The following is a 25,980-nucleotide window of genomic DNA, read 5'->3' as shown; positions in this document are numbered from 1 at the left end:
CGAATTTTCAATACAAGTATGATACATAATCGTAGCGGTGAGTTTATGATTAATTTACCCATTTACCACATAAAATGATCATGTTAGTATCTACCCTAAATATATAAATATCCAACTTTGGAGCTATTACTGGTAGTTCATTTAGTATGTAGGTATGTTATCCTTATCATAAACGTAGTAGGTAGCCAGCCTGACAACCATCCAAAGGCACTTAATAAACAGATATGTGATTAAGTTTGTAGGGATTTTTGAGTTAAAAGTATGATAGTTTTTAGAATATATTAAATGTGACTGTTGGTAGCGTAATTAATTATTGTTATCTAAATATTGGCCCTTATTTAGATAGGTAACAATAATTGAAAAAGACTAACATCTAAACCCCAAAGACGTCTACGGGGTTAAGAAACCGTTTAGCTTTTAACGTACCCACAACCATGCAAATAGACACGGAGGAAAGCGAGGGTATAAGAATTTTGGTGGTTTATACTATAAAGTAAATGAATTTGAATGAGAACCTTCACATATTAAAATCTGTAATGTTCCAAACGTCAAACATAAACCAATTTGGCTTCTTGGCATTTAATTACATGAGGGAAGATTTGGCGTAACCCCCAAAATCCCACCACGCACAGTTACCAGTTCAAAAACGCAAGGAGTTGAACGAATATTAAAAATGAGATCTATTTAACATTTAAATTTATTTGTTTAAACAATAACAAAGGTAATTAACAAATATTTAGCATTAATTTGTGTAATTCACGTAGGTATATCATCAACAATTGATTTAGCGTTAGATACATTTTGAGACTGCCGTGTACTAGGTCTCGGTGCTGTTTGTAGTTTCTTTTGTTCTCGAACATGTGCTTACATTTCCTGCCCTGTCCACAGTGATGGCACCAATGTTAATTTGATATTGTACGGGGAATTTTAAAAACAGCCCCTGCAGAAACCTGTAGCCCTACAATTCATTAAAAAATCAATACAACCCCGAGTATTTAAAACTGCCTCTATTGATAAATTGCGGAAACATTAAAGAATGCAATCGAGCTCAGGTTTAGAATGCAAAGTGAACAAAACCTGCATAAGTACTTGTTTTCTCATCCAATCAAAGACGTTTTAATTATCTGCGACGAATCAATTACATCGTAAATATGGCTTGCGGAACGTGTTTAAATGGACCTGTGTGAACAAAGCTTTCGTTCCAAACATGGTGCGACGTTTCCGCCTGCGGAATTATATCGCCGGTACTTTTGTATAATTATGCGCTACGTAAAACAAAAAGACCGGGAATATTGACCTAGCGTAAGTGCCTTTCGTGATTTTATATAAATGTACAATAATGCGAATGTTATTTGCCTGGGCCAGTTTTGTTTATTGTTACACATTAGATGATAAGAGTAATGTTTAAAAAACGCGTAACTGAGTTTCCGCGAATTATTGCTGATGCGATAAATACGTGAATTACGTAGCTAGCACGAGAGCTGCTGTAGTTTTTTGTCATTTTATAAACAAAGAGATTCTAAAAATAAATCTTGCTTTTCTTTTGCTTATATTTTGAGTTCAACGTACACAAGGTTTTCTGGCTCTTGTGGGTTTCTAGTTTGAAGTGGTAAGACGCGCCGAAGATGCCTTCCTTTCCTCTTAGTTTAGGTAAATATTTAATTATGTAACATTTGAGAAAGATAACGAGTTCCGCTCGAGATATTTTAGTAGCGTTATTTTGTTATAAATTAAGGATTTAATTAATAATATAATTAATTTAATCTACCATTCAAGATAACTCATTGATTATAACATGTAGGTGTAGAAAGAAAACCTGCACCTACACAGCAGTTCGTGAAGTAGAAAATTTCTTCAATTGTTATTAATTTTTTGCTATTAGTTGCTATTTCTTCAACTGTGAAAAGGGTGCTTGTTACAATGAGTGATGTAGGTATGTATCCGCATCCTTTTTTCTGGTTTTGTGTCCAACTCTCTTAGCTTTTTTGGAAATTGAGTACAGCTAAGCGGCTTCCCTTCATGGTGGGTAGTTTACCGTATTTAACAAAATTTCGCACCTATTCACTGTGTCCGTCTGTCAGTGGTGTGTTCGTCCTTGTAGGCGCTATGCATTCTAGTAATTTATTATACGAGGGCTGCTTTGTTGCATACACTAATAGGAGGCAGGTAAGCATTTTTGTAAACGGCAGACGCGTCCGCATGCCTGGGAAAATTGACCCTTCTCACAAATATTTGGGAATGTGTTTAATAACTATTGAACGTGTGCCATAATTTCCTAGTGGCAAAGACACTTGGCTTGCAACTGGGCGGCTCGGGTTCGATTCTTTGCATGAATAGTTTTTTTTCGCAAAAAAATGCGGAGGTGGACATTAGTTTATTTGCAGGTTTAAGATCTCAATTTTTTTTGCAAAATTGTACAAAAACGCCATGGAGTTTTCCGACGTGACAACGAGCCTGCTATATACGAATACCGCAACAACCATTTGCTTCATTCCCGGCATTTCTGGAGAACAACTGTACTGTACGGTCTGTTTTGCGCCTTTTAAATGTTCAATATTATCGAATCGCCCACCCTTTGCGAAGTATGGTCAGTGATACGACCATTAAATATAGAAGGGGCGAATGTGCAGTCGACTATTGGCGATCGTTTAATTTAAATAATGTCGAACAATCAATGGAGACACTCATTAAAACTGTAATTTTTAGTGCACTTTCAAAAAATAGAAAGTGCACTTTTCCGCTCCTTATGTCCTGTCTGAGTCACAAGGGCTCCGGAACTACACCACTTACAGACTTGGTATTGGTGTCATTCGATCAGAAATTAAAAATGATTTAATGTTTGTTAAGGCATGAAATGTCCATAATTTTTTCTCGTTCAATCGTTAGGTGCAGGATTTTTTTAAATAAATAAATGGATTATATGGGGTGTAGGTAGTATTTAAGACCCCTGGCATCATAATTACTGGACTATAAAGGAAACCGGAAAAGTTGTTAGAGAAAAATTGCCATGTTTTAAAAATATATTTTTTACCAGGGGAGTGCTGTATTCCAGTGGCGTATCAAACTTGCCGAGGGCACGCGGGGGAGAATTATGCCGCTTTCCGTGGTGTATCGCCTCAGGGCGCTGTCTAGGGCATGCTAGTTCAGGATGCGGTTTTTTAATTTTTTGTAATTGTAAATCGACCCAACACTTTTTTTAGTAAACCGAATTTTTCTACAAATTTTGAGGAAAAACGCGAAATCTTTAAAGTTAAAGGTATAACATGTTACATAAAACAACGTACTTTTCAAATACTTTCGAATTATCCAATACAATATGGGGTGTTCCATTAAAAAAAAAAGCAAGTGTGATGTTTGATACGCCACTGGAATATAGCACGCGCCTAGGCAAAAATATTTTAGAAACATGGCGACAGTTAATTGCTCTTAAGAGTTTTTCCGGTATCTTTTGTGGGAAAGGAATTATGATCCGAGGTGTCTTAGATGCTACACCCTGTATGTTCTAAAAATAAATACTACAGTGGAGATATTTTCTCTAGAACATAGGGCTTCATCCAGTAGTTCATCTAGTGATGATAAAATGCTTGCTGTGGCAATGACGGTGGAAGTTGAACAATAAACTAAAAAAACAAAGAAGAGAATATACAGGGTGCACAAAATTTATAGGGCGCGTTTTTCTGAAGACGAAATCCATTTACTGTACGAGATATTATTGGAAGACCCGCTGAACAATGTCCATTTTACCCTCCATCACGATGATGGTTATACTGACTTTTGTGCAAAATGCTTTATTGCGCACTTATGCATCTCACCCCGGAGCAGCGGAGCAGCGAACGCATACAATGCTCTTCCGACTGTTAGATAACGCGCCGCGCTACTGCTACAACGCGCTGCTACTGTGAGAATTTGGCTGCAGCAAATGCTGCGCTGCGACGCGTTTCTTAAAGTGAGAATCAGAATGGGCCTTTATGTGCGTCCGTGAGTACGTCGTTGTGTAGGCGTTCGTTTTCGTGGTTTTCTCTGTACCTAAATACTATTCCATCAAAAAGAAAGTCATGTCTGGTGGTTTGTCTGTCCTACGGTTTTTAGACGACAGACATATACAGGGTGTCTCGAATAAACCTTGCAGTTTGCACCTCTAATAAATCAGTTTCCTAACAATTAAAAAAAATGTCGAATACGTCAAATATCATTTTCCATTCATATACTGCATCCCCTTTCCCTTAGATGCGGTGGTCACTTTGAAAAATTCAACGACGTGGGGTTGTGGCTTGTGGGCTTGGTCATTTGAAAGGTTATTCCTCGGGTTGTTCTCTGACCAGATGTAGTTGCCATTAGAGTTCTGGACATGGCCTCCTTCTTGGGAACGAGGAGATGCGGGCTCACCCAGACCCAGGGGGAATGAAAAGGTCCGCAGATTCCTAATTCTATCATGCGGGCGAATTCGGCCCGAGCGGTGGGATTATGTCCGGCGAGGTGGCGGGGGTGTCGTCGCATAGTGCCGTGGATGGCGGCGAGGACATTAGTTTTCCGGACTGGCAGTCTTTTACGAACAGGGATCCGGACATTTTTTCTCTCGGACACCGCGCCGACGGTGATACCATTATATGACGCCTGTAGCGAAGTTGCTTCTAGAAGATCGGGAATGCGAGCGTTTTCGCTGCCAGTGATTGTTGTCGCCTCGATCTTGTGTATGGAGGGTGTTGATTCGGGCCGTCAAGTGCTCGACTGGAGATGGCGGGAAATTGCAGTTTCCCAATCAGGTGGTGATGGTTCCATAAGCTTTCGCTTTTGATCTACCGATTTCTGCAATAACGCGTTGGTCGCATACTTCGTGCAGCTTGGCGGCCATGGTTATCTGAACTGTCCGTTAAAATCGCCCGATGCTGTTGTGGCAATCGTGACAGCCACAATAACGTCCCCGATGCATGGACCTCCTATTACGACGATGTAGAAGTAATTGGGACGCAGTGCTGAGTGCTTGTTTTCGGCCGGAGGAGACTTGGACGAGGATTTCGGTATCGATGGCTGCAACCGCTGTGTAATTACTCGTCGTATCATTGGTGATACCAGAGATGTGGTTGCGCCTCGAGTTGGCGGTTTCGATTTAACAAAACGTCCAAGGCTATCTATCTTTTTCACATATGCGATTTTTCTTTATAGTACCCTGTTTCAACACTTGTTCGTGAGATATTCGCACTGAAAACTTTCACCACATACCTACGTCTGATCCAAAGATTGTACTGCGCCTTAGAGATTTTCCCTTTGCAAGTACCTACTCTCTTTCGACTGTGAGTTGTTACACGTTCATTTCTGATACCACTATTATATACGCCTCTTTCAAATGTTCCATTTTTCCTTTGGGAGTATCTTCTTCCGACACGCCTTTACCGAGATATTGACGACCAGCAACAGATACATGTTCTTCAGAGAATCTATTTTACCGATATGAGTGCTCTCTTCCCAGACTTTTTAGCGCATTTTCACAAAAATAAAAAATGCGCTGGGCATTCGTTGGGACGCTACTAGTCCTTTATCTTAAGAGCTATTGTTCTACTTTTTTCGCTATTTGGTTAGTTATGGTGTCGAGGCTTGCACCAAGGAAGGAATTTTTTTCTGCGTTTATTGCTAAAAAAGTTATTGTAAAAAAACAAAAAACCATTTTTTTCATGTTCCTTAATTTTACACCTTTGTCGTTTATTAACGATCCTAGAGGTCGTTTATAATTTTGTATTGCTGTCTGTCCGTCTGTTCCTTTGTCTGTCTGTCCATCTATCTGTCCGTGGGAACGATAACTTTGTTTAGAAATGTCCGATCGCTTTGACATCTCCGTTAGTTATGAACTGAATTGCATGTAATTCAATATGGGAATAGCTGCAGCCATATAATTCGCAATGCCAAAAGTTGAGTCAAATCGATTCAAAATTCACAGTGCCCTTTTCGCATCTCGACCATTTATAAACCGAATTACAAACTTTTTTATAAAAGTATTTAAATGAAATGAAGGAATGAAATTTGATAGGCACTTGGAATAAATAAAAATCTAACGCCCGTTTCAAAATTTGGTTTTGCGCATGCGCAGTCGCAACTTTTTTATTTATGGCAGCATTCAAACGAAATTTGATAAATAGGCACTTGGAATAAAGGAAAATCAAACGTCAGTTTCAAAATTTGGTTTTGCGCATGCGCAGTGCCAACTTTTTTTAGTTATGGAAGCATTTAAATGAAATTTGAGACATAGGCACTTGGAATAAAAGAAAATATAACGCCAGTTTCAAAATTTAGTTTTGCGCATGTGCAGTGCCAACTTTCTTATTTATGAAAGCATTGAAATTCTTCTTATAAACTGAAATTGAAGTAGCACGTCAAAAATGGATTGCACATTTGCAACGCTATCTTTCATATTTGTGGCCGCATTTTTACGATTTTAACAGAAGTTGCATCTTACAAATGGGAAATAAATGCAAGTGGAAATGCGCTTTTTGTAAATCGTTTACGTTTACTTTTTTAACTTTTGAAATATCCGCATTTAAAGTTTTCAACAGATACAATCGTGAAAACCTAAAAACTTGTTTTTCGATTTTCACCAAAAAGGGTTCCAGATCTCTACCAAATTTCTACTCGATAGCATCAAACCTGTATCGATGTGATAAGAAAGTTCGGCACAACCCCAGTTAGAGTAAAGGTCTGATGGGGGGAGTAAATTTGTGCAAAACTGTATCTTTTGTAGAAAAGTTCAATAACAAATTTATTTTGTCGATTAGCGATCCAAGAGCAATTTTGGCACAAATTTATTCACCCCATCAGAGCTCTACCCTGCCTGGTTTTAGAACTCTCGCTTTTGCTTGAAAGTTTAATAACCACTATTTTAATATCGAGCGAGATGAAGACCTCTACTCTGTGTAGGTTTGTTGATTTTAGACTCCCACTTTGCTGAAAAGTTTAATAACCACACTTTTATGTGCTTCCATCCCTATGCACAATTTAGCAATGTTTCAACGCTCTTTTTCATTTAACATCTGCAAATTCTGTATTAATTCGGTGTACAGGCAGTTATTGCCCCTGTCCGAAGATGCCGTTAAACGGAAAATTAAAAAATTATTAATCAGAGGGTGAAATTTAACATAATTTAACATAATTTTATTATTGTTTTGTTTTATTTTTTTTCTTTCCTTTGTTGGTAGGTAGTTACTTAGTAGATTTGTGCTTGTTTTCAATCAAAATTGAATTCTGCTAATTGTTTTATTTTGTAGAATCTACGTGTATAAATATATGCTTTATGTGTCTAGGGGTACAGGGGGAAGAACAGATAACCTACTGGTTTATCTGACCCTGAACCTATTGGTTATGGTGTAGGAACCATATTTTTTCCTGATCAATAAAAACCATTATTATTATTATCTATGTAACAGGGTTGAGAGTACTCTCTTTTGACACGCCGTTTTTGAGATATTGACCACCAGCAACAGATACATCTTCTTTAGAGGTTCCATTTTCCCTACATGAGTGCTCTTTTCCCACACTTTTTCGAAATTTTCGAGTTTAAAGTTTGGGCGCCCTCAAACAGATACATCTTGCCCACATATCTGTCATTTTTACTTTGTGAGTACCCCTTCTCTCACGATCTTCACAAAAATCAATTATGACAGTTATGGTACCCTCGTTAAGACAGTAAGGAGTGACAAACGTCTCTACCAGGTTTAATTTATATTATACTAGTAGGTATTTTTTAACATTTATTTGTAAAAATCGCGTTTTCCGATTTTCACCAAAAAGAGTTGCAGATCTCTACCAAATTCCAACTTGATAGCATCAAGTAGACACGCCGACAGATATTTTTTAAATCGCATTTGCGGGATCCGGGGAATTTCTATAGCGAAAAAAAGTTTCTTGTCGTTTTTCTTGGAGTGAAAAAGTAGGCGCTGGTAACAAGAAAGGTGAATATGTACGCATGCGCACAAGAATACGGCGTATTGGTCTGAAAACGTCGTTTCCAAGCGCAAATTTTGAGTTGTCGTGCAGACCAACAACTATCTATGGATGCGGAGGAGTCACAAACTGGTCAGGAGTTACCTTTTTTAAAAATTTTTAAAAATGCAATTACAGGAAAAATAGAATTTTTGGTTTTGGGTACCTATTTATACGGCCATTCTAGATCTGGCTTTACTCTGAACTGTTGTAAGGGCCAAGTATCAATATGCCACAAATTTCAGACCAACAAGAGTATTTTCAAAATTTCGTGTAAGGTTGTGTGCAAAACTGGTGATCTTAACTTTTTTGCAGTTTTGATCTTAACCTTAATACATGTTAGCTAACAAAGATTGACGAATCTTTCTTTGCAAATGACTGTCCTTGCTTCCCATCAACACCTGTTGTGTAAACTTAAGTGAAAACTAAGAACTAACTTTTAATTTCGTTCCAGAACAAACTCTTCTCACTAAAATGTGGGCAACATTAGAACCTGGAAGTTCTCCTATCGATTGGTGTGAAGGCAACTATAAATTCTCGCCATTAATTGCAGAGTTTGTAAACACTGTAAGTGATTCATATAGGTAGTACCTACGTTTTTTTTAACATATTCTCTGTTTAGTTCAGTAACATCATATATGTGGTACTACCACCTCTGCTAATGCATCTTTTTCGTGGCTATGGAAAACTTGTTAATCCCGGAATTCACCTTATATGGGTAATTCTTATTGTCATTGGACTGAGTTCGGCTTACTTTCATGCTACTTTAAGTTTAGTTGGACAGTTGTTGGATGAAGTAGCGATACTGTGGGGATTTTTCGTTGCATTTTCAATGTTTCTTCCAAGAAGACTGTTCCCGTCATTTATTGGAAATGATAGGTGAGTGATTGTTAAAGTATAGAGAAGTGTTAATCTTATATATTTCAGACATAATCTGTTTTTAGCCGCAATCTGTCTATGTGTAGTAGCCACTGTGTTGGCAGTTGTACAACCAGCAATAAATGCTTTTGCACTTATGTGCCTGGGAATTCCATCTGTTATATTGCTATTTCATGAAATGAACAGGTAGGTACAGAAAATGACTCGATGTTATACTATTTTAATTTGTTTTTATTTCAGAGTTAGGGATATGAGGGTGTACAGATTAGGTGTTCGTTGCGCTGCAATGTGGGCCGTTGCTGTATTTTGCTGGGTTAATGATAGACTACTGTGTGAAGCATGGTCTTCGATTAACTTTCCTTACTTGCATGGCTTGTGGCATGTATTTATATTCCTCGCTTCCTATACTGCATGCGTTTTGTTCGCCTACTTCTCTGTCAAAGAAGAAAAGCCTCATGAAAAGGCGACACTAAAATATTGGCCAAAGAATGATTTTGAGCTCTGCGTGCCGTACGTTTCAATTAAATCTCACGATAAGGACTTAAACGATATTTAATTGTATCAAAATTAATGTGATTGCAATTAGGAGAAGTTTGTATGTGATTTTATGCCAAAATTGTACAGCCAAATATTTTTATACGAAACATTTAGAGAATCTAATATTTTTCAGAAGTGTATTGCAATTACGATAGCGTAGGATTTTATATCTGTGGTATGACTTATTATTTCGTAAGTGAATTGTCCAAGAGTCATTGTGTTTGTCTTATAAACTCATTTCTGGCTTTTGTTACATGTTCTGAAATGATCTTTAGGTACTACAGCAATAGTTTTAATTTCAATTTAATTTATTGTTAATACTAAGTAACGAATGTGTTAGTAGAATACTCGTAATAAATTAAACTAAATCTTATGGTTTTCAATGTTCAATTCTTTGTTGAACTAGCAAATGAACAACTCATTTTTGACCATTGCTCTTCCTTGACCTTGTGGTTTGGTCTGCCAAGTCAGCTGACAATTTGCAATTTCAAAAATAGGCTCTGTAGATCACAACGATTGGGAACAAATTCACTGATACACGGCACAAAGGCATTCCCATCTCTCTCAAGATGCAAGTTGTCTGGAAGCTCGGTTACACAAACGGCAGTCGGATTTGGCAGACGTACACACTAGAGCTCCGCGAGTAATTGAGACCGAGCCCCCAATAAGATTTAGTTTCAGGTTACAAGGCGTAGTGAGTCTAAATGTGACACACCTAGAACGACATCGATGTATAACCTAAAAGCTAGTGGCGAAGAACCGATCACAATCAACACTTGTAATTATTTACGGTAGCTTAAGCAGGTTTTTTAACGAATTTTGTAAATAAGCGGGAATGTATTGCCAATATTGCAGTATGTGTCATCTGTATTGTAAACCTCTGTAGTGCTCGAATTTCTTCTAATTACCTCTTTGTAATTAATAAGAGAGTTTCTGTGTACCATTTATAGTTGTATAATGACGTTAAAAGGTGAGTATTCTACAAAGCAACTTTGCATAAGTACTCTCCGAGGTTGGCAGTAGCTTTCTTTGTTTCTCTGCCACGAGGGCGCTGCTGTGCAGTGTGATCTACTTGCTGAAGTGCCTTCCTTGACTTTGTCTTTCCAGTTTCAGCTATTGGACTTAGGGGTTGTGCTAATCGCCTGTGTTACTTTATTGAGTGAGTACTCATTTATTTCTTGTTTAATTATGTTTTTACTCACAATATAATCAGAAGGGTAGATCTTTAATACCTTTAGTGTCACTGTATGTGCTGCAGTGTTAAATTTCATTTTGATTTCAAAAGTGCTTACTTGCATTCTTGCATTTGTTATGGCGTCATTCAGACGCTTACACAATGGCGCCAGGCTTCCCGCCTCAATAGCACGATTTTTACAAGAGTAAATTAGGGCCTATATTTTGAAACTTAAAATTAATGTACCTGTAAAAATAGGAAATTTTCACGGATATTTTTATTTTTGTGTTAAAAATCAAATTCGACTCGAATGTTGAAGTGGTATTTAAGTGTCACGTTCGGTCTTTCAGAAATGGACGGAGCTCCACGCGGCCACACATTCAGCTCACCACTATACATGGTTGAAGCTGAACTAAATAATTTTTTGAGAGTTAGCAAATTCAGAAAGAAGCGGCTGTAAGTGCAATTCTTTTGTTTTTTGCTCACCCCCGTCGACATTATTTGTTGAATTATATTATATTGCAGGGTTTTAATGTTTCCGGAGGGATTAGATCCTGTCATTAATCGGTACATACAATTTTTGGCAGAACGTGCGGGCTTGGAAACGGGCTTCATTGGTGATCAGGGGGCACATCGAATAGTCGCGTACTCGCAGGAAAACTTTAGGTTTATCTCCACTTATACCTTCAAATTATTTTAAATCAATTTTCTGTAGAGCCAATCCCCCTAAGATTAAAATTATTGATCCCAAGACCAATCAAACTAAATCCCTGCAAGTTTGTGACAAACCAGAGGTTACAGCTGAAAACGTCTTGTGTAAAGGTGTTGAGGAAGTTTGGATATCACCGCCTCCCTTAAACGTCGAGTGTGAAGCGCCACAAACTTCGACAACTCAGAAGGGGTAAGTTTTAAATCAATTATTTTATCGATTAGGTACAGGGCGATTTCAACCGAAATAAAAAATTTTTTCTCGTGCTGGTTATCGGTTACTTTGGACCTGTCTGCATCATTATACAATGTGAATAGGGGTAAACCGAGACAAACTTGAGACATTGTCGATTCTATCAGTTGCTTGTATCCAAGATGGTGACTAATATAATATAAAGATTAGAGATCGACAGGTACCGGTATTGATTTATCGGCAATATCGTCCTTTATGATCAATATCGGTATTGGCCAATACTATTAGTATGCAGGGTGAAATAAATCGTAATATCGTAAAACAATATTTTGGCATTCTTTGCGAAAAATTAATAATAATTAAATTAATTGCTACTATTACAATAAAACTTCTTCAACGTAACGGATCATAATTATATGACGACACTGCTGAATCTCGGTTAAAACAAAATAAGATCTGCAGTGGGCCCGATGGAATTCCGACTTTTTTCTTAAACAGGAGGATATTATGTTATTTGAACATCAATTAATCCCGCACTTTGGAAAATGACAAAGTCGGGTGCTTTATAACTTCCATTTGGCTTGGATTTTATCCTGGCTACTTCATCGAGTCTACGTTTTTGTAATTATGTCCACAAAATTTCGGACGGTACCTAGTGGTAGAATGGTAATTGTGTATGATTTTTTTGGTTATTTACATCGGGGGTCAAGAGGGCTCTAAGCTTGGGCCTCTATTTTGTATTTTTATTAATGATTTGAGTGGCAGGGAAATCTCAGGTCGTGGCTGACTGTTTCGAAACTCTTTGTCAATTTTATTTTTTCACCCGAGGAAGAGAAAAGGGAGGAGGAGTAAATCAGATTTCTCCTTGTCGGAGACTCACGGTGAAATAAATTGGTCAATATTCTGCCAGTATCGCACAGATACTTGACCAAATCATTTTTCGGCACTAACAGTAAATCAATGCCCTTACCCAGGGCACACAAACCCTTGTCAAGGTGATTCTGATCGTCAACATGAGATCTTTCCCGAGCAAGATTATGCCTGCCTCTGCTTTTCTCTTTACTCCTTCATATATCCTCCTTCTCTCTCCTTCAGGTCGTTCACCAATTTCCTTCTTCCTCATAATCATAATCAGTACATGTACTTTTCAATAATTTCTGATCACCCCTTGATCAATACAACTGATAAAGTTTGGGTGCAAGAGCTTTCGTTGACACTATGTATAGTAATCCGTAAATGGAGAAGATTGCTGACTGTGTACTGTGCGCTCTGTCCTCTCCACATATTCTACATTTTTTTCTTCCATTTTACAAATGTTTTGGTAACCACCCCCTTAGTAGATCTACTTCCTCGTGCGTTCTCTATCTTCACCCTCTGTTGTTGTATTTGTGCATCCATAGCCCTTTTGCCAGTTCGCTTTACATCGCTTCTGCATTTCTTTCGTAATATTTTCCCTCGTATTTTCCTCTTTAATTCTTCTCGCATACCAGTTTGCTTTCTCTCTTGGCCCCTTTCCTCGAATCAACCGCTCTGCTCCCGACGCTATCCTTATCTTTTCCATTTGAGTTTCTTCCTCTAATATACAATTTGGTGTCCTTTCCTTTTACCCCTAATACCCATTTTGTACTACTTCCAGTTCCCCCCATTCCTTCCACCCCCATACCTCCATTCCATACATGAGCACCCTTCTTACAATTGCATCGAACAGCTACTTTCTTGTTCTAAAATCATTTTTGAACCCGTTCTCTCCAATTCCTCACACCTGTTTCATCGTGACCACTGTTTCCTTAATTCTCTTATCTGCACATTTACCACATTGTTTCTTTGCCTTTGGTACCCTAAAATATTTTATTTCTCTCACTTCTATTTATTCTTTCTATTTTCCTTCCACCCCCCTTCCCACATCTTATTGTCTTCGACTTTTCTATATTTAGTTCCATATTTTTTTCCTTTCCCAATATCTTTCCATTCTTTCCGTCATTTCCTGCATTTGTTCTACCTCTGTTGCCCTGATCACTGCGACATCCGCGTATGCCAGAGACCATATCTTTCTTCTTCCCACTACTATCCCTCCCCCTTGGCGTTGTCTTAATACTTTTTTTCTCTCTGAAATAGAGATTAAATAAGGTTGGGCTAAGTGGGCATCCTTGTCTTTACATGTCCAAAGCACTTCAGACCCCGCCCCTTCTATTCTTACCCGATTCTGTCCTTTAACTTCTTGTCCATTTTCCTATCTTCCATCATCTTCAATACTGTTTCTCTTTCCACTCTGTCAAACGCTGCCTGTAAGTCTAGGAGAAACACCTTTTCAGCCTTTTTATTTCGAATTCCATTTCCACCAATCTGTGTAATGCATTCATGCAGCCGATAATTGTTCTTTTCTGAAGCCTATTTGTGTTACCTCCAACATCCTCTTCTCTTACATTTCTCTTTCTTTCAGTATCATTGCATAGATTCTATACGCCGTCATCATTATAAGTAATTACTCTTCCCACACTTTTTATTTCTCTGATTTGCTCTTCGTATTCTTTCTTTCTCCATCATTTTTCTATCTTCTTTTGTCCCACCACTCTTTTCTCCCCCCCCCCCCCAAATCATTTTATGTTTCCACTTTATTGTTTTTTTAATACTTCCGTCTATATTATTCCACTCCTCCTTTATATTCCCTCCTACTTCTTGTTCCTTTAGTCTCCTTCTAGACAGCTCCGTGGTCCATAACTGTTCCTGAAGGCGTACGGTGACGACATTTGGTCAACTTCTGATTCCAGGATTGTCTGGTAAAAGGTCGAAATACCATTTTTCGATATGAAAGTAGAGTCTTTTCATTGCTTGATCTTAACTTCCTGTTTAGACTCAATTCCATCGGTTGGTGGTCCGAATGAAACCTTATGCTCCTGTTCCGGCATTAAAATTACCCCCCCTCCCCCCAACATATTAGCCCCTCCTCCTCTCTTTCATCTAGCATATTTTTTTAAGCCCTTCATTGGTTCTTTGTTGTATATCGTTATCACTCTCATTTTATTCCCCTCCACTTCTACTCATCTGACCTGTATTCTTTCCTTCTTTCCCTCCCCCTCCCATTTCCTTATTCCTTTGTTTACCCCTGTTAATATACCTCCATTTGCTCTTCCTTTTAAAGTATCCTTTTACAAACTCCCAGAATTGAGCGTCTTTACAATCTACTCCCGTTACATTGTCATTTTCGCCCTTACCCATTTTTAGTGCACTTTCCTTTTCAAAAATTACTTTTGCGCTCTTGATATGTCTGTCTATCTGTTTGTCTGTCTTTGTCTTCATGTTTATCCTCGTTAAGGCATGAAATGTCCATAAAGGCTATTAAAATCGAAAAAACAAATTTGAAAGTTAATTTTTATTTCGTTTTTCTCTTTTGTTTTGTTGTTTGTGTCTGTGCCCTCTATCTTCTCTTTCGCTATTAGTTTCTCCTCTTCCTTTCCCTTTTCGCAACCTCTCTAATTGCTCTCTGCACGCTTCTTTCTTCGTATATCAACTAGTTATCTATGTATACCCCGCTCACCTTTAACTTTCCCGTTTCCCCTCATAACCTCCCTCTTTTTTTTTCCATGTTAGTTCCACGATTACTACCTTATTTCCCCTTACTTCAAATGTTCTCGCCTCTTTTACATTCGCCCCTACTTGGAGGTTTTCTATTAGCCATTCCTCCGTCCTTTCTCTCTCTTTTCTTTTTCCATCTCTACTTCCTTTATCGTTATTTTCGTGTTTTTCTTATTTTTTTTTTGAGTTTAGTTATCCTTTCCTTTCCTTCCATTGTTCTTCCCTTCTCTCCATTTCCTCCATTAATCCTCCCATATCTACCATCATCTTTGCTCCTTTGTCTCATCAGCCGTTCTTCTTAATTCCTCCTTTACTTCTTCCATCAATTTTTCTTTCTTCTCTCCTCAATTCGCTCCCTTCCCGTTTCCTAGTTTCGTAAGAGTGGCTCTACCAAAGTGGGAATTTTTGAATGGGACGTTCTTGTAGCTCCTTCCCGATTTTTTTTGTCAATCGCGAGTACCATTCATTGCAAAATCACAATTGCAAAAATTCTGGAGCATTTTTGGCTATTGTACAATACCCCAATTTTCAAAAACGCGTACGCGTGTAGTGACATCACTGCTAGCACAGCAGGCATAAACATTTGATCTAAAGCAAAGTTCACATTCAAACTAAGAGCTATAGTCTGAGGTCTCATTTGGAACTTATATTTTCAACGAAAAATTGAAAATATTTACCTAATTTTTAGCTTAAGCGACAAAAAAAAATATCAAGTATATATTACACCCATAAATGAGGAACCAATGGATCCCATAAGTATATTGTGATTTTGTTTGTTCAATATATCGCTAGATATTTAAGACTAATTTATTAGCTGTAGTCTAGTGTCATATTTTGACTGCTACTGTAGAGAAATTGCGGGTCTTGGATTGGATCAGCCAGTTCTAAAGGGAGTTTGAATTGGGTACATAAAACTGAGACATTTAATCTCACCAATACCAGTTGATTGGATCACTGTGTATACTGACTTGCGATTTCTTAAATTTCGATCTTTGCTTTCACCGTTTGCATGTTTGGTTAGTGATACAGTTATCTGGAAATCCTTTTTCTAGCGCCAGTCCACAAAAAGACGGAGATCAAGAACAGGCAACGGGATCTGGTTTGTCTAGTGAAAATGATCCAACTACACCAAAGTCGCCCGCTGTGAAAAACGACAATGCAGAAATGAAGGATGATGGTGAACCATCCACAAGTGATGCCATGTCTTCGTCGCAAGCTGACAATGTTTCGGAGCCTTTTAATGAAGAGTTTCACATGACTCATGAAAATGAGGAGCTGGTGCTAGAAATTGTAGAGCTCGAGAATACAACGTCACCTGGACCTAGCTATGTACCAATTCCCGACCCTCAATTTGAGCAAGGTAAATATCTCATAATAATAATAAGATTTATTGAAGCATACTTACAAGTAGAAAGGGGTCGCCTACAAAGAGGTTTATTTCTCATGCCATGCATTGAAACATCAGAAGCTTTGTTTAATATACTTTTAGCACAGTTCTTTCTGTACCTATATCTGTGCTTTTAGAGAAATACTCATCTGAGGAATCCCTCTGTAGTTTTCACATATTCTATTTATTTCATGTATTTTCAATCACCACATGCATTTTGATCTACCAAAAGTGCAAAATCGTGATTTTTATTTCATTCAAAAATCGTGGTACGTGCAAAAAGAAAATTTTATTTTCACTGACCACATTTGTTTGAAATTCGCTTACATAACTCGTTTACAATTACACTTTTCAGTTGTTTGCATTTAGTTACTAGTTTTTTTTATTGCTAACCATTAGCTTGATGATCTGTTTTTTCTCTCTGTATCATTTGGCCTTTCTTTAATGTTCATTTGTTTTTCCTTACAACTTTTTCTGAACCCAGTCGACTATTCCTTCTATCTTGATTTCATGCGTTACTGTTTCCTGCACTTATCTTGATCTCTTTTCGTACTATTTCCTCTTTTATTTTCTATTTTTCCATTTTTTCTTCCGTTAAGTTATACACAGAATTTATTCTTTCATTTTGTTTAGATGACAGGTTAGATGTTTTAATTTTACCTCAGGGATACATTGAATCTAATACTCCTCCAGGGGCGCTTCCGTATGTGCAAATGTCACGAAAGTTCGGTAACTAGCACTAGTACGGTTTCTATACTTGTGATATTATTTAGTGTATTTTGTAGGGACAATAACGATACGAAACGATAATGTCCCACTGTATGAATTTTATGGTAAGATAACTTGCTAAGCACTTGAGTATGTTTGTTACATTTATCCATTTACAGCAGCTATATATACCATCCCTAATAATCTTTTGGGTAAGTTAATTATACAGAATACTTATAATTGGGGGGGGGGTATATAATGCTAATAGGAATGAAGGCAGGAGTGGAGGAGGTAATGCTCTAATGAAAAAAACTAAATTTGGTTAAATTATTTATATAATATTTTTGAATTTGTTTAGATACGTCTGAATATCAGTTGTTACCGATAATATATTGTTATTGTGGCACAATAGTAAACAATGAACATTTTTGTGGATGGATTAACATATGTGATATTTGCTTTTAAACAATAATATTGAATGATTCATTGAGGTCACTTTTTAGTTTGTATGTAGACCATCAATAGGACCTTGAAAAGAATCATTTCCCCGGAATTTTGTGACTTTCCACCTGTTACCTTGTTCTCACCTCTTCTTATCCTTGTGCACACTCTTTCCTCGATGAAACTTTATTAACAATGCTAGTGTTTTGTTTCCTGTACTGATTTCTCTGGCATTCACAATAATCCACAGCATGTACACTTCTCCATTGAATATGTAGTTGGTTAGGTGATTTACAAATATGACAAGGAGCACTGAACTAAACACTCATTCCTGGCTTACTCCGGTGTTTTGTTTGAGAATTTCGGATTTTGATTTATCCGACGATGGGACGTTCCACCAGACAATGATTACTGTCTCAGCGAAAACATGTTTTCGTAACTATTGTCTGTCTGGCATCTGTTTATAGGGGCCATGTGTATACTGTTTTTTTTTTAATTCTTACAGGAAAAGAAATAGTGTTCTGTGCTTTAGAAAAACTAGTCAAATTATAGGTACCTACGAAAGTGGTTGTTAGGGCCGATTGCCCGTTTTACGTGGTGAAAGTTTCTATTTCACTTTCAAGTGAGATATTGCTAATACCAACCTAAAAAATATAGGTTAGATTGGCGCCTTCCATAACTTGTTTCTCTTCTATTTCTGTGCATTTGTAAGTTTTGCTCAATGATCTGCCTATACGCCAGTCAACACAAATGACCATCAAATGACACAACAAAACATTAACTTTAAATATGTAATCTTAAAGTTGGCAACCCTAAAATTTCAGCTGAAAGTGAAATATTTCACGTCCGAACCGAAAAGTTGAAAGTTATTTCACTTTCAAGAAAAGCACATATTGCGCATGCCCTCGGCTAAGAGAATTTCAACTTTCACAATAACTTTCAGCATGTAAAACGCGCTTTGGGAATGTAGGAAACAGAAATACATAATGGTCCTCGTAAAATATTACCTTTGTTCTAAAAAGGAGATTTATGATTATCTTGTATTAGATGGCAAGAGACGATGGATGGATTATGCCAAGACAAACCATTTTACTGTAAAATAGTAACCATAAACATAGTAAAGAGGTCTCTTGATGCTTTGTATATGTAAAAGTTCTCCATGAAAATGATGATGAAATCTTTTTTCAGATGGTGATGAAGAGGAATCAGGAAATGAAGAGTAGTGAGTTTAAGACAATTATTTTCATATATGTATTATACCGAATTAACGTCTATTTATGAGCTAGTTATTTTTCTTTGAAAATTATCCATTATTTATTTGTTGCTTTTGTATAGAATTAACGTTTATTTATTTGCTACTTTTTATTTTGGAATTAACGTTTATTTGCTTTGGAATTAAAGTTTTATTTTTTTAAATATGTCATTTCTTTTATTTTTAAACAAAACCCTGGACTACCTGAACTGACCAAGTCCGGTTGCTTGTTACCACTGAGCTAAGAATTGGCTGGTGACTCAATCTTTGATCCTGGCCCCGACAACAGAGGTAGCAATTGTTGGGATAGGCTTGGGCCCAAGGAAGACCCCATCACTGCCTTCACGAACGAACTCTTCCGCCAGCTGACTTATCTAGAGTTCGCCTGCAATCATGTACTACTGTAGCCGATTGAAACCTGTGCTGACAGGGCCCTCAGCACCGAATGACTATCATTGCATATGCATACGGAAAAACCTTGATTGCCCTGACTAACATGGGGGAGACGTACCTCGGATAACCGAAAACTCGGGTAAAGTGGAAGCATTATTCGCATATCTACATATACATAATATGTAGGTAAGTCAGAAATGCGCAACTCGTTCGACTTGCATAAAGTGGATGGTTTCATTGTCACCTCGGATAATACACAATGTTCTTAAGATTTATGAGGCTCGGATATAGTGACTGTTGCTGAGCATGATGAATAAAATTCAGCGCATATTAGCGGAAAAATGGAATTGAACTTTGAATTTATATTTATTACATATTATGAAAAAAATTCAAAACTTTTGGTCTAGTGGCCCAATCTTCAAATCGTTGGCAGTTATGGATTCTACAGGTCAAAATGTATACGAATATGTTTTTTTTCTGGACGATGTCAGACAATTCATTTTTCCGACTAAATAATAGGCAAGACTATAGCCTTGCACAATAACATAATTATGCTAATAAATTATTATTTTCACCAAAAATCGACCACTCCCAAATTGATCAGGTAAACACTTTCTGATTAATTTTTGTCAATTGGACCTCTGAATCAAAAGTTATAGGCAAAAAACCAATTTCGAAAAAAAATTCAAAGGGCTGTAACTTTTGAACTAGTAGCCCAATCTTGGAACTGTTTGAAATTATGGATTCTACAGGCCACATTCTATAAGAAAATTTTTTTCCCGAGGCGATCTGAGGCAATTTTTTTTCGGGGCTAAAAAAAAAGGCAGTGTATAACATTCCTTTTTTACCAAAAATCAACTACACTAAAATTTCTCGGGGAATTATGGATTCTACAGGCCACATTCTATAGGGAAATTTTTTTTTCGGGGCTCAAAAAAAGGCAGTGTATAACCTTCTTTTTTTTATCAAAAATCGACTACACCAAAATTTCTCGGGAAAACACTTTTTCTTATTAATTTGGGTGCGTAGAATCCAAATCAATTCGTACTTTTTCGATCAGACTTCTCAATCAAAAGTTATAGACTAGAAACCAATTTCGAAAGAAAATTCAAAGGGCTGTAACTTTTGAACTAGTAGCCCAATCTTGGAACTGTTTGAAATTATGGATTCTACAGGCCACATTCTATAAGAAAATTTTTTTTCTGAGTCGATCTGAGACAATTTTTTGTCGGGGCTCAAAAAAAGGCAGTGTATAACCTTCCTTTTTTTACCAAAAATCGACTACACTAAAATTTCTCGGGAAATTATGGATTCTACAGGCCACATTCTATAGGAAAATTTATTTTTCGGGGCTCAAAAAAAGGCAGTGTATAACCTTCCTTTTTTACCAAAAATCGACTACACCAAAATTTCTCGGGAAAACAGTTTTTCTTATTAATTTTGGTGCGTAGAATCCAAAACAATTCGTACTTTTTCGATTAGACTTCTCAATCAAAAGTTATAGACTAGAAACCAATTTCGAAAAAAAATTCAAGGGGCTGTAACTTTTGAACTAGTAGCCCAATCTTGGAACTGTTTGAAATTATGGATTCTACAGGCCACATTCTATAAGAAAATTTTTTTTCCGAGTCGATCTGAGACAATTTTTTTTTCGGGGCTCAAAAAAAGGCAGTGTATAACCTTCCTTTTTTACCAAAAATCGACTAAACCAAAATTTCTCGGGAAAACACTTTTTCTTATTAATTTTGGTGCGTAGAATCCAAAACAATTCGTACTTTTTCGATCAGACTTCTCAATCAAAAGTTATAGACTAGAAAACCAATTTCGAAAGAAAATTCAAAGGGCTGTAACTTTTGAACTAGTAGCCCAATCTTGGAACTGTTTGAAATTGTGGTTTCTACAGGCCACATTCTATAAGAAAATTTTTTTTCCGGGTCGATCTGAGACAATTTTTTTTTCGGGGCTCAAAAAAAGGCAGTGTATAACCTTCCTTTTTACCAAAAATTGACTACACCAAAATTTCTCGGGAAAACACTTTTTCTTATTAATTTGGGTGCGTAGAATCCAAATCAATTCGTACTTTTTCGATCAGACTTCTCAATCAAAAGTTAAAGACTAGAAACCAATTTCGAAAAAAAATTCAAAGGGCTGTAACTTTTGAACTAGTAGCCCAATCTTGGAACTGTTTGAAATTGTGGATTCTACAGGCCACATTCTATAAGAATTTTTTTTCCGGGTCGATCTGAGACAATTTTTTTTCGGGGCTCAAAAAAAGGCAGTGCCAGAAGTGCCTTCATGGGCAAAGTTGGCGTAGTTTTCAGGTGTACAGTGGCTCCCAGACTAGCTGCTTCCTGTATAGGTTGCTCTGCGCATGGCAGGTCACCATACAAGTGCACCATACAGTATTATTGGCCTTATCACTGCAGTGTAAATCCAATATACCAGTGGAGGGTTCAAGCCCCATGTACAACCAAAAGCTCTGCTACTTGCCCATAGACACGCAGTGGCTTTTTTGCTTATTTGTTCAATGTACAATTTCCAGGTCAGGCGGGAGTCAATGATGACTCCCAGATATTTCAGTGACCTGGTAAGACCCAGTTGACGTCCTTGAAGAGTGGGCCCATCAAGGTCTGCTCTCCTTCTATTCGTAAATGGAACAACCTTAGTCTTTTCCGGGTTAGCGGAAAGACCATCTATCCACCTGTTCAAGAACTTCCTGCATGAGCTCTTTCACGATGTTTGGAAACTTCCCAGTTATGACGCCGCATATCCCTGTATATACGCTTCCCCCTCGTCCAGGGTTCGGAGGAGTCCGTCTAGTGCCAGGAACCACAGCAGCGGGGACAACGCCCCACTCTGCGGACATCATCTAGTGACCAATGAGCCCATCTCCGTTATCCCAATTGAGGATATAATGACTGCTTCCGAGCATGGCTCTGCTATCTTACGATGGACCCATCAATGCCTAAGTTTTCAGAAGCCTCACTAATTGAATCGAACATGGTGTTCTTAACCTCACCCTCGATATCTAAAAACGCACCAGGCCCCCCCCCCCCCATCACGTCCGGCCGTGCACTCTTAAATGCGTTGAACGTGTTGACCGCCCATCTCAGAGATACCTCGGTAACCACCCGGGCAGCTACTTTCCAGTCGATCGGCCTTACATCGACCCGGGTAACTCCTTTTGGTGGGCCCTAAGTTAAGTAGTCCCAAGAGCCTCTGGAAAGTGTTTCCAGGATACATACATGTGAGAAGCTCTCACACCCGCGGTAGACGTATATCTGCCGCCTGGAAGCCTCGGTGTCCCCACTTTTTGCCCCGGGTCCATCAAAAGGATCTTACGAAGTTTTTGAACTTGGCATGGCATGGTCCTATTAAAGAGCCTGTGAACCTCCGTACGAACCCTTTCAAGGTCTGAGTTCTACCAAGGTGTTTTCTTCTTTCCTTCTTTTACAGCTGCCCTCAACCTCATATGACTAAAGCGGCCGCCTCTTTCACCTGCCCTACTATCCGACAGAGCAAAGGTGGTCTATCCATCGGTACCTATGTCCGAGGTCCGCACAGGTGTTTTTGCTTTTGAAAGATAGTTGAAAAGTTTTTGTAACTGGTATCCTTATACACACTACTGCGGGGTGCGCGCGACACACAGCCTTTACTAGGCGGCACTAGTGTCACCTACTTTATGCTCTGCTTGTGGGTGCGGCAGGTCTTTATCAAGTTTAAATCGTGGGGTCTAGAGCATTCGTGAACAATGCCCTAGCGGCGGTTAATTCTGATTTTTAAAAGCGGGTCAAATAACAAAATGTGGATATTTAATTTGAAAAATGGACAAATGTACAGCATAAAATAATTCTTTGGGTAGTACACAAATGTCTAAAGATTTAAGTACAGATAGGGACTACCTCTACAACATTCGCTGGGCAACCTTACTCTCTTATTAAAATAGTACAGAATGAATATTAAAACGTTTTTGATATAACAATTTCACCTATACATACATAAAACATTTATAAATACTTAAAAAAGTAGGCAATTTAATTAAAAACACGTCATAGCTGCTTTAGAGGGGCTCACTGGTGTAAAAATATAAGTTACTAACAATTACACGATTTCTTTTTGACATCGTTTGTATGTGCTAACGAAAACTGGTCACCATCCTTATTTGAATCATTTATTAACTTATCATTGAGAAGTATCTGAAACTCGTCATTAGAAATGGCTAACGCATGCTTGGAAGTTACCTGACTAACCAACGTACGAGCTGCCTCATCGATATTGATATTTTCTTTGGCTGAAGTTTCATACCACGATGAAAAACCTTTTTCTTTACAATATTCTTCCATCTTTGACTTAGAATTAATCAGTCCCTCTTTTTGTTGATCACACTGAAAAATGTTGAGAATAAAATTGTAAGAGCGTAACATCTAGCTTACTTTGTTGGCTAAAAGGACACAAGGAATCGGCGAACCATCGGGTAATTGTACTTTAGAATCAAGATCAGCCTTCCAATTTGAAACAGATTCAAAGGTGTTAACTCTAGTTACATCAAACACAATAAAGGCACCAACGGCTTCCTTGTAATAGACTCTTGTCATGTTTCCATACCTCTCCTGGCCTAAAAAATGCTATTGCTAAACACATTGCGTTAACTACGAATATACAATTACCAGCAATATCCCATAGTTGAAGTCTAATAAGAGTATTGGCATCCCAGTTTAAAACTTTAAGCGCAAAATCGACGCCAATAGTCGCCCTGTAATGTTGGGAAAAAAACTGATGGACGTATCTTTTTATTATAGACGTTTTTCCTGTACCCAAATCGCCAATCACCAATATTTTGTAAAGATGATCTTTCGGTTTAACTCCGCTCTGATTAAGATTTGACTGAAAAAAAATCATTATCTCGAGTATCACTTTGAGAAACCACCTATATATTTACAGTACACGTTTATCTCTTTGTGCACTTCTACAACTAATAAAATATTGATTTACTGTTTCTAATACTGTCACTATCCTTGTGAACGATACCTATTTAATTTCCTATATTTTATTACATTATAATAAGGTGCTCACGATTGCATAAAATCAATTGCACAATAATTTAGTTACCGTTGTGGAAGAAGCGTCCAATATCAAGTCACCATAAGCGGGCATTTTCTGCATGTCTTCTACCGACTCTGTTCTTTCCACAAATATGGGCGTTGAAAATTTGTCAACAGATAGAGTGTATCTAGTACTTTCGACGCTAATGACGCTTTTACAAGATCTGGAATCGCTACTCTCTTTTTCGGAACTTTCGGCAGTTTTCCACGAGGTTTCCTCTAAAGTAACGTCCGACTCCGATTTACTGTCGTTCAAAATATCATAGGGCCCCACTAGTAGAATATTTGGGAAAGAACTTGACCCGCAACGTATTAAGGGAGACTGTTTCGTGTCAGTCAAATTAAAGGAAGAAGAGGATTTTCCAAATTTGAATTTTTCACTGAAGGAATAACGTCTTTTTAGTTTATCAAAATTTGATCGTTTAGATTCATTAGTTGTGATTTGTTCACCACTACTTACACCATTAATATCATTATCTACACTACCATCTTCTTCGTGCTCACAACTCGCTTTCATTTTTTGCGGTTTGTTTTAATTCTGCAACAACATATTAATTTGGGCACTAGACGACGACACTTGCATTTAGGACAAATTATCACTGTTTAACACACAATAAGAAAAAAAACAGTATGTTGTTTACACCTATAACTATAAAATACGAATAAGGTTTCACTATTCTCTTATGTAAAACGAGGAGAAACTTCAATGGCTTCTTATACCTTGTTGTAACGTGATCCAAAGAGAAATGGATACTAATTAGACGCCGCTCACTGATTAAAATACTTGGCGATTAATATGTGTTTCAAATCAATAATGATGGTCAAGTAACAGGCTCGCGAACGGTTATTTATAACAATTTTGATGAAACGCAAAACATTGAGCAACCCAAAAGTACGATAAACTTTTGCAAACACGCGCATGTGAATCATGCAGTTCAAGATGATGAAAATGGAAAAATTTAAATTCTAGTCCTTACCGGAAACCCAGAATCATTATTAAACAAACGTTGACGAGTCAAACTGTTATTGTTTTCCTGCAAAGTTGAAGATGGCGATCGGATTGGAGATGTATCATCAATTTCAAACACAAACCCGTGCTGTAAGAGATATCTTTCTCTCCTTTTGGTGCGTTCTTTTCGAGATTTTCTTTTTAATGGGCGGACTACTGATACTTGAGCAGTATCATCGATCATTTTCAATTAAACTCTACTAAACAAAAAGATCAATCAAGGCCATAAGCTTGTTTGTTTAATTATTCGACCCGACCCTAGAGTGAGGGTAAAACTGTATTTAAGTCTAACTAAAGTTTAAGATGCATTGACAAATACGCGATATCGACAGACGGCTCCAGTTTGTGATTACAAAAACGTCATCGATAATATACAGAACACACATTGAGCTCATTCATAAATATTTGTTGTTAGAATCGAATAGTGTATTTAAAAATCTAAACTGTCATTAATCCGATCAAAAATATAAAAAAGGCCCTGACCGAAACACACTGAACGATTAATAGCTTCCAATAAGACAGAGGCATAAAGTTCAGAGTGACTTTTGATTTATAGGTTATTAAAGTAGGAGAATTTCATACAAATATGACCTATAGGTACACGCACATTAAACTAAAAATAACCAATAGTATGAAGCATTTATATTCTGATTTCT

The 25,980-nt window shown here is 37.5% G+C and overlaps 3 protein-coding genes across 6 annotated transcripts; 2 read left to right on the top strand and 1 right to left on the bottom strand.

The window, feature by feature from the left end:
* The first annotated feature begins 1,493 nt into the window (after positions 1 to 1,493).
* LOC116165663 (alkaline ceramidase) lies at positions 1,494 to 9,757 on the top strand. Its single transcript, XM_031480292.1, has 5 exons — positions 1,494 to 1,650; positions 8,423 to 8,535; positions 8,591 to 8,847; positions 8,896 to 9,033; positions 9,088 to 9,757. The coding sequence occupies exons 1-5, from the start codon at positions 1,626 to 1,628 to the stop codon at positions 9,401 to 9,403; spliced, it is 849 nt and encodes a 282-aa protein (XP_031336152.1). The 5' UTR covers positions 1,494 to 1,625; the 3' UTR covers positions 9,404 to 9,757.
* Positions 9,758 to 9,899: 142 nt separating this feature from the next.
* On the top strand, positions 9,900 to 18,892 carry LOC116165665. 2 transcript variants are annotated; one of them, XM_031480294.1, is made up of 6 exons: positions 9,900 to 10,543; positions 10,909 to 11,014; positions 11,084 to 11,224; positions 11,274 to 11,459; positions 16,085 to 16,392; positions 18,757 to 18,892. In XM_031480294.1, the coding sequence occupies exons 2-6, from the start codon at positions 10,911 to 10,913 to the stop codon at positions 18,789 to 18,791; spliced, it is 774 nt and encodes a 257-aa protein (XP_031336154.1). In that variant the 5' UTR covers positions 9,900 to 10,543; positions 10,909 to 10,910; the 3' UTR covers positions 18,792 to 18,892. The 2 variants fall into 2 exon arrangements, with proteins under 2 accessions (XP_031336154.1, XP_031336153.1); XM_031480293.1 differs by having other exon boundaries at positions 9,900 to 11,014.
* A 4,113-nt stretch (positions 18,893 to 23,005) lies between these two features.
* Positions 23,006 to 25,745, bottom strand: LOC116165608 (ras-related protein Rab-38). Of its 3 annotated transcripts, XM_031480196.1 has the most exons (6): positions 24,776 to 25,013; positions 24,323 to 24,695; positions 23,881 to 24,097; positions 23,647 to 23,828; positions 23,455 to 23,598; positions 23,006 to 23,409 (listed from the first exon to the last, which is right to left on the bottom strand). In XM_031480196.1, the coding sequence occupies exons 1-6, from the start codon at positions 24,787 to 24,789 to the stop codon at positions 23,308 to 23,310; spliced, it is 1,032 nt and encodes a 343-aa protein (XP_031336056.1). In that variant the 5' UTR covers positions 24,790 to 25,013; the 3' UTR covers positions 23,006 to 23,307. The 3 variants fall into 3 exon arrangements, with proteins under 3 accessions (XP_031336056.1, XP_031336057.1, XP_031336055.1); XM_031480197.1 differs by lacking the exons at positions 24,323 to 24,695; positions 24,776 to 25,013 and adding an exon at positions 25,293 to 25,745; XM_031480195.1 differs by having other exon boundaries at positions 24,323 to 25,015.
* Between the last annotated feature and the right edge of the window lie 235 nt (positions 25,746 to 25,980).

The sequence above is a fragment of the Photinus pyralis genome, unplaced genomic scaffold (assembly GCF_008802855.1).
Source record: "Photinus pyralis isolate 1611_PpyrPB1 unplaced genomic scaffold, Ppyr1.3 Ppyr1.4_LG3a, whole genome shotgun sequence".
Classification (NCBI taxonomy): domain Eukaryota; kingdom Metazoa; phylum Arthropoda; class Insecta; order Coleoptera; family Lampyridae; genus Photinus; species Photinus pyralis.
The sequence above is the reverse complement of the archived record's forward strand: the minus strand, read 5'-3'. Positions and strand labels throughout refer to the sequence as shown.